This window comes from Fulmarus glacialis, unplaced genomic scaffold (genome assembly GCF_000690835.1).
Source record: "Fulmarus glacialis isolate BGI_N327 unplaced genomic scaffold, ASM69083v1 scaffold6008, whole genome shotgun sequence".
Classification (NCBI taxonomy): Eukaryota; Metazoa; Chordata; class Aves; order Procellariiformes; family Procellariidae; genus Fulmarus; species Fulmarus glacialis.
The window spans coordinates 25,344-34,512 of record NW_009227481.1 but is presented as its reverse complement, the minus strand read 5'-3'; the positions used below and the strand labels follow the sequence as shown (position 1 = coordinate 34,512).

Genomic DNA, 9,169 nt, shown 5'->3' with positions numbered 1-9,169 from the left:
TATATATATATATAAGGTACAACCACCTCCATGTATTGTCTCTACACCATTCCTTTTCTTGATGATAAACCTTGTTGGATTACCACTGTAGGGCTAAAAAAGATATGAAGGATAATCCAGGAGTGTTTATCCATGATGGATGTGGTTCTCTAATAGTTTTTCTTTCACTCTTTGATGTCGATAATATTTTTTTCTTTTCTCTTCTTCCCACTTTCTTCCCAGTCCTTCATGCTTTCTTCCTCTTCATTCCAAAGTATTGTTCTTGAATTTGTTGTCTTGAATTCTGCAAGAGCCATCTCCCATTACATATGTTACGTCTGTGAAGTGACCCTAAATCATACTGTTATCAGAATTATTTGATGCACTTCTGTAATGCCTAGTCATTCAGCTTTTGTTTTAAATGTTGTGACCCCCTTCTCAGTGGAATTCACCTTTCAGTGGAGAGAAGCCCTGTGTATTTCAGCTTCAAAATACTTACACGGTGAAATTTCTGCAAAGTTAGATTGTTCAGGGCAAAGGCAGGGCGTATGATGAGTAATACTCTTGGCAGCCTGTTTTACCTGTCTCCTGAAATTCTGGAAGTCCTACTTCAGGGCATTAATTGCACACATGTGCTCTCTTTCTCTCTGGTCAGGAGTAAGCAAAGGACTTTGCAAGATTGTCTGTGTTCAGGTTGGACATAATTCTTTGGAGCAGCATTATAGTCACTTACTTTAAAAGGGACAAATGGTATAGCAGTAGTGCTGAGTTGGTGACAGCAGCTGAAACAATATAGCCTCAGCAAAAAATCTTGGGTCAAAAATTACATCTCATTAAGCAAGCTTCCAGCAGCCTTTGTAAAAATAGATAGTTGAGGTCTCCGATAGGAAGAGGATTTTTTTATATAGCCTTTGCATGGCTTTGCAATAAACAAATCTTTATTTAAAGTGCTGCTAAATCGCCAAGTGTTCCAGGTTACATAAATTGAGACTCTCTTTAATTTAACTGATACTAAAATGCTTTGGGAAGAGGAGACCATTTGAAGAGGTTGAGGATTTTGTTTTTCATTATATTTGAATCGTTGATGATTAATACACTTTTATAACTTGCCATTTGTTTGAGTTAACTTTTGTGGACATCTGTTTGATCTGCAGAATGTTATTTGATTCGTGTTTTCCCAAGGCACTGCAAACTCTTACAACTTTTTATCCTCTAGTAAAATTTATGTGTAGTAAAATTTATGCTCCTTTATGTGACTTTGCCTTAACTTAACCTGCTGTGACACTTCTACTTGTAAGTGCCATTGTAACCTCAAAACTGAATTCTCATCTGACATTCTTCATAAGGAAAACTCCAAATTGGACCTGTCATGAATGTATATCATTAGATCAGAAAAAGACATGCACTAAGTTAAAAATATGCTAATAGTCACTTCTTTCCTACCATAGAAGCCTTTATTTGGCAAGATTTTTAAAAACTGTACTGAAGCATTGATCTAGCAGGTGTCTACACTATAAAGTTATGTCTATAAATTCAGTTGGTACTAGATTTCTTAAAAGAAAATCTCGTTAATGGACAATTAAGATAGAGCTTAATTTTTTAGAAATCTTCTTGCTAATTCACCTGAACTGGTTACATACTGCTAAACATGAACACGGGTAGGGTAGCACTCTCACCTTCAAAGAATGTCAAGTACAGATTCCCTCATGAAAGTATTTCTTGCAAATGGGTTTTTATTAGGACCGTTAGGAAAACTGCAGCAGTAGAGGCTCTGGCGAAGATTACAACCCTCAATGTTAAGCACTGTTAGTTTGAGGCACTGCATAGAAGTTAATGGCCCCTGCTTTTGAGTCTTTCACTAATTTAAGCAGATGGAGGAGGTATGAAGTTGAGTCACAGAAATGGGTCCTCAGTTTCATCTCTTTATATGTGCACAGTTAGCAGTTTGAATCCTTAATAACTACCTAGATATTATGATTTGACATTTGGCACAGGTATTGTAATATAATTGGGTAAAGGCGAGGGATATAATGGAGATCAGAATAGCACCTTAGGGATGTAGCTTGTGTCGCATACAAAAGGCATCCTGGGAGAAAGTATGCTGCTCTAAATAGGAGATTTTTCTTTTTTTGGTAGTTGCTTCACAAAAGTTTGCTACACAAATAATTCAGAAAGGTTTTATAAACGGGCTTCTATTGTTATCTGAGCATCTCCTGTTTGGATTATTTTTGGGCAAGCAGTGGGATGAATTCATTAGTCCACTGATACCACTTTGGTCCCAGTTCTCCCTGTACAAATCTGAGAATAGGCTACCTATGCATTCTGTGTAGTCTCTCGGTTATATTAATGTATATAAAGCAGGGAGCAGACAACAGAAATAATCTCTTGTATGTCTTAAATTTAAGCTTGTATTGTTCCCAGAAACGAATTGGATTTTGAAACAATTTCAGACAACTAGTAAGAAAACAAACCAACCCCAAATTGGGTGCTGGAAAACAAGCAGCCAGATGTATTTCTAGCAAGCTGATAGGTGCTGGTGAATGCGTAGACAGATAGATTTCTCATTAGACAGACATTTAATTCAGAATGTGTTTATAGCCACTCTAAATGGTCTGTAGCTCCGCAGAAGGTACATCATAGCAATTCAGTCTGCAGATGACAGACACAGATAACTGTGGTGAAGCCTTTGAGAAAACTGCTTAGAATTTTATAGCCTGTGGCATTTGGGGGAGAAAACTGATAGCTACTATGTGACTCAATAGAATGCTTAACAATTGGTGGCAGATTTTAGCTTTCTGGTTGGGCTGTTGATAATTGCTACCTTAATTTGATCTAGGTGACCTGGGGAGATCATAATTTCCAAAACAGGCTCTGCTTTCATTGATGAAAAATATGACCTTGGACTACAGCTTTCAGAGTGCAAGGCGGTTTCAGATGCGATATGGATAATAGGAGAAATCTGCGCTCTTCTGCAATGAAAAAAACCAAAAAGACGACCAAAACCAGAAATCTACCCCAAACAAAATGAGCAGCTGTTTCTTAATGCTGTGTGGGTTTCTGACAAGAAAATAAACATTAATGGATCTCCACCAATAGCCTTAGAAACTAGCACATCAATTTAGCAACAACATAAATGTGCACACTTCGCTGCATCTATTTATTTTTCTACAAGAAATGGCTGCCTCAGATAAGCTCCTAAACTCAAGCAGTTATCAGATATGTAGTAGTCTGTACTGCAGCTTCAAAATGGTGTCACTTTCCCATGTCTTATCTGTCCTAAGAAGTAAAAAATATGCACAATTTCCCATTTTGTATTTATTGATAGAGTAGGAGCTACTAACTTCCTGATAAATATTTTGGATTGGGCTTGGTGAAGAGGTCAGTCCTGAAAGTAAATGATAAACAAAGAGCAGTCAACATCACAAGGAAGCAAAATGTCAGTTACTTAATTAGGAACTTTGCAGTGGTTATTATTAGTACATAAATATGGGAAGAAATCGTTCATTCTCACTTTTGTCATTGTGTATGGTGCATTGTTACTCTGTTGGCTCTGCAAGCTGTGAGATGAGATGGGAATTGTTATCCTATCGAAGCAATGGGCATGGCTCAGCTCCTGTGTGAAAAACCCTGTATGTTAGCTCTGTTCAGTAGCAAAATAGTATTTTCAAACACTGTGCTTTGTTAGCAGAGGTGGTGCAGAAGACTTCCAGATTTGACTGTGTGGTAAGCAGCCTTTTCTCTTGGTCCAATCAGTTTTTCCTTTTACCTGAAAGAAGAGTTTTTGCTTCTCAAATTTCAACATTACCTTCCTTCTTCCCATCTCAGGTTTTAACCCCAAACATATGTGAAGAATTTATGAAAGAGACCTAAGCAATATATTCTCAAAGGTACTATCTTTTATAGGAGGAGTAATATTGTTAGAAAAAAATCAAAACCTTTAAGGAATATAATCCCATCTTCGGGTCAAAAAGAAACACATCCTGTATTCCTTGAATCCCTACCTAGAGGAAAATAGCCTCTAACAACCTTTTTCTTTTTCTCCTTTTTTTTTTCTTCTTTTTCACCCCCACCGCACAATAGTAACATCTGTACTCCCTCTAGCAGCACATCTAGGATTTCTCATTAATAGGTCATTAATTTGAAAACTTTTACTGATTCTTGTGTTCTCTGTGTTATGGACTAAAGATGAACTTTAAAGCACAACAGGGAATGAAGATGTAGAAGAATGAAACCCCATTTTGAAATCCAGTGTCTTTTGGGGGGAGCTTGCTGCTGCTTAAGGATGCTGACATGGAAAGGGTACTTCTCATTACAGATTACAGGTTTGTGTTTCTGTACCTTAAGGTTCATTTTCAGGTCTATCACATCTAGACAGTTCCTGAGTTGTCTTCCATCATTATTGTGTGGACAGGCAGAAGGGTACTGGGTCATTGAATCTTCAGACAGGAGTTGTGGCCCTCCCTTCTGGGCAGAAATTCATCTAGCCGCAGTAAGAGCTGACATGCAAAAGGTCAGATTACTTGACAGCAGACTGTCTCAGCAGCTAAGCTACGGCCGGTCACAGTAGAGTCGCCACTGGTCAGCTTTCAGTGTGTGATGGAGAAATGAAGGTAGCAAGTGATGCTGCTCGTTACCATCTTGACAAAACTGAAAGCTATCAGCTTTTTCTCCAGGAACAAATATCTTGAAGTATTTTTCCAGTAGCCTTTAAAAATTCACTTCTGTGCCATCTTTCTCCCTCCTTCTTCTCCAGGAGATCTGTAGTTTTGTGCTAGTTGTGTTGTCTTTGGTGAGAGCTAGTGTTGAATCAAGGAAAGTGTAGCTGACAGGGGGGCATCTGAGCATAACTCTCCTCTACCATACTAATTAAGATCCTGCTGCTTTAAAGAAAAGTGGATTCCAGATGTGATGATTAGGTATACTCCTTGATTGAGAAACCCTACAAGGAGGCGGATGAAAGGTGATCAAAGGAAGATTTAGTGAGTGCATTTGATTCTGTATTCAAATTTTATGAAGTTATTTTGAATTGATTTGTGGATAAATAGTCTTTATATCAATGGGAAAGCATTTAGCATGGGAAGGGAAAGATTTTTGAAGTCTATGGAGTTGCTTTGTTCTGTTCTCATTTTTGCCCTTTTTCTGCCCCCCAATTTTTTTTTTTTTTTTAATTTACTGTGGTCATTGCTCTCTTTTTCAAAAGCAGAGGGGAAACTTTTTCTAAAAAGGCTGAACTGTCTACTCCAAGAAACGTTCTTTTAATTCAAACGTATTTTCTATATCCATGCCTCTTGTAGTCATGGTCCACAGTAGGAGCACAACCCTAAAAAACTATTTTGTTTTATAAATGCTGTATTCTCTAAAATTGTACAAAAAGATGCTAAGATATCAGCAGAAATTGCCTTCCACAGACATCTCTTTCCGTAGATTTACAAAGAATGTTTTTTCTTTTATGAAATGCATATGCGATGAAACCTCATAGTTGTATGTCACAGATCTTGTTACAAACTTATGCTTCAGAATTACTCTTAAAAATAAAATATTGTCATGTCCTTTAGTGGAGACTTGAAAAAGTCCCTGGAGAACAATGCTTTACTAGTATTGCATTATCTGACCATGGTAGCTATAGCAGTTGAGAATATGACACAGTCAGGATCTCCTGGGTGCTCTGATTACAAAAATGGTTGTTTTGTTCAATAAGATACAGAAATGAGTGTTTTTATAAAATAATTTGCTTTTTTCTTTATCCAGTTCTAAGGAGATGAAATGGCGTGTTTCTTTGTAACTTGGTCTGCCTTTCTTGTTCCTGTCTGATCCCAAAAGAAGAATTCTTTGGCTTACATATCTGTGTAGTAGTCAAAGAACTTCAGATAAGGGGAGCAAGTGAGGTTGGTTAGTTTATGTAGCTGTAAGTCACAAAACTGAAGAGGTGGTAGATCTGAGCTGGCTGGGTGTATTGTAGTGCTGGAGGCCAGCAGAACAGCAATAAGCTATTTGGGAAGCTCTGTGTGGAAAGGAAAAAGATGTTGTAAATAACCAGCTGAATATTATTTCAGTTATCGGAGTTATTAGAAATGGTGTTTGGCTTAGTGCTCCAATCTGTAACAGAGGTATGCCAGGCCTGAATTCCCTGGCTTCTGCATCCTCATGAAACAGAATGCACATGGCAGCGTTGTGTGGAGCACAGCGGTACCTGAGGATGCCACAGTGCAGGTGCAATTCAAACAATCTAGCAGCATGCGTTCCATTAACATTTGCTAGTCTAAGGTAGCATCTGAGCGATGATGACTTTTTAATGGTTATCTGGGTAATACTCAAAGTAGAAAAATGTGTTTTGTAGTCATTTAAAGACAATTTTCTGTTGACATTAGGATGCTTCTGCAATGTTGATAAATGTCTCCGTTCTTACCACTGCTTTGTCTATGAACAGTAGTTAAAACAACACTGTGGTTCTTTCAGTTCTGCTCTGTCTTCTCTCTGTTCCTTGTCCCCCTACTCCTTCAGTAGGGTTGACTTCGATGTCATTTTGGTAATTCCAAGTGACAGTGAGTTTAACAACCTTCTCTATTTTTCACGTTGGTGTGCCCCAAAACTAACACACAGTTTTCCTTATGTATGCTTTGCTTTACATGATTACGTAGTTAACAGCTTTTACTCATAAATTAGTAGGAGTAGAGGAGAAGCTTTATTACGTTAAAACAATTATTAAACTGTGCTTAATTTTTATACTGTAAGTATGTATTTCTTACCTTGCTATTTTATCAGTGTAGTTTATAGTTTCGGAATAGCATGAAAAGTAGCTGACCTGTATAAAGAACCTTTTTCAAAACTTCAGGAAATACTTCTTTCCATAAAAAAGGTAGTTGCATATGAAAAAAATTGTATTTAAAAGGTTTTGGAAACTTACATGTTTGGTTTTTTTTTAAAATAATGTTATTCTTCTGAATAACTTCTTTATGGCATGTGATTATATTTGTTTATTTCTGCCTATAAAATGATATACCAGAACGTAGTGTTGGCAAGTACGGTATAAGTACTTTTAAATAGATTATGTGTGTGGACTCTAATTTAGTCAGTGTTAAAATTTTCTTCGTTCTCCAAGTGCTTTCTAGTCACTAACTGTCCTGGTTTTGGCTGGGGTAGTGTTAATTTTCTTCCTAGTAGCTGGTGTAGTGCTGTGGTTTGGATTTAGTATGAGAAGAATGTTGATAACACACTAATGTTTTAGTTGTTGCTAAGTAGTGTTTACTCTAAGTCAAGGACTTTTCAGCTTCCCATACTCTGCCAGGTGCACAAGAAGCTGGGAGGGAGCATAGCCAGGATAGCTGACCTAAACTGGCCGAAGGGGTATTCCATACCATGTGATGTCATGCTCAGTATATAAACTGGGCGGAGGTGGCTGGGGGGCAGCAATCGCGGCTCGGGGACTGGCTGGGCATCGGTCAGCGGGTGGTGAGCAATTGCATCATGCATCACTTGCTTTGTATATTTTTTTATTATTGTTACTATTTTACTTTATTTTATTTCAATTATTAAACTGTTCTTGTCTTAATCCACGAGTTTTCTCTTTTACTCTCCTGATTCTCTCCCCCATCCCACTGGAGAGAGGGGGGAATGAGTGAGTGACAGTGTGGTGTTTAGTTGCTGGCTAGGGTTAAACCACGACACTAACCTATTACTGGCAGGGGGGTTTTTTTTTTTTTTTTTTTTTTGGTCTATGTGTATCAGTTAATTCTCAGAATCCCTAGTCTTCACTTGACATCAAGTAAAGGGCATGAGCTGTTCTTTCACTCAAACTTCTCATTGTCAATCATGACAAAACTCATGAATTTTTTTTCTCTCCTTTTGTCTGCAGAAAGAACTTCCTCAGATAAAAGCTTTTTCCACTCTTTCGCCTATCCCAGGATTCACAAAATGGCTTGTTGGTCTCCTATCCTCACAAACAAAAGAACTGGAAAGAAATGAACTTTTTACAGAATCAGAATGGCAAGAAATCTCTGAGATCACAGGAGACACTACTACTGAAACACTAAAGAAACTCTTAAATAACAATGAGTGGGTGAGATCAGAAAAATTAGTTAAAGTGCTCCATTCACCATTTATGAGACTCTGTGCCTGGTATTTGTATGGAGAGAAACATCGTGGCTATGCTCTTAATCCAGTAGCAAATTTTCATCTTCAGAATGGCTCTGTGATGTGGCGGATAAACTGGATGGCGGACACAAGCCCTCGGGGCATTGCTGCTTCTTGTGGCATGATGGTAAACTACCGATATTTCTTAGAGGATACAGCCAGTAATAGTGCAGCATACCTGGGGAATAAACAAATTAAAGCCTCAGAGCAGGTTCTTTCCTTGGTGTCTCAGTTCCAGCAAAATAGTAAGCTTTAATTAAATATAATTAAAACTAAGAACAAGTGTTCCTCACCTATAAGAGCTACAATATTTTGCAGTGTCTATATTTAAATAAGAATGTCCGTTATAAAACAAATTTACTCAGCATGGCAGAATGCCAAGTTATCTAGATTATCAGTTGTCTTGTTTATGTTGCCAAAACCTGATCTGCTGTGATTTAGTCACTGTAAGTTCTAGACATCTGTTACGTGCAAATGGGTTGTTAGTGCAAGTGTATTAAAGGGTGAGTAGAATTCTCTCAATCAGTTTCAACTCAGTGGTAACTTGAATGGAAAATACTTGAGCCGTACCATGATTCTGTTGATAGTAAACCTGTATAAACCATGTCTTCGAAAGGAGCTGCACTTGTTTGTCATAATACTACTATAGATAGTTCAGTACCAAAGAACCTGGAAAGAAGTGCTGAATGAAGGTAAATTTTTAGTCAAATATATTAGCAAAACAGTAATCTACAATTTTATTTCAATATCTGTCTTTTTACCCCTCAAAAACTCTCATGTAAAACCTTTTGGTATTTTCCTTTTTCAAACCCACTAAAAATCTCACTGGGTACTTGCTTTGTTGGAGCACGGAAAAGCCTTGCATTAATACTGTTGCAAAATCAGGATCTCTCAGTGCAGCAGGTATGTAGTATTACATTTGCACTTTTGTCTGCTAAAATATAATGAGCAAGAAAGAAGTGTTCAAATAGGAGAGGGGAATAAGAGAGACTGATACTTAGGGATCAGTTGAGAAGTTTCCAAATATGTATGTTATACTTCGGCTCTGATAATTTTTTAA

At 37.6% G+C, this 9,169-nt stretch overlaps 1 protein-coding gene across 1 annotated transcript; it reads left to right on the top strand.

Moving 5' to 3' along the window:
- Positions 1 to 7,831: 7,831 nt before the first annotated feature.
- On the top strand, positions 7,832 to 8,365 carry MLYCD (malonyl-CoA decarboxylase; the record flags this gene model as incomplete). The annotated part of the gene is made up of 1 exon (XM_009583147.1): positions 7,832 to 8,365. A coding segment is annotated over one exon (534 nt), but the record flags the coding sequence as incomplete, so codon positions are not given.
- Positions 8,366 to 9,169: the final 804 nt, after the last annotated feature.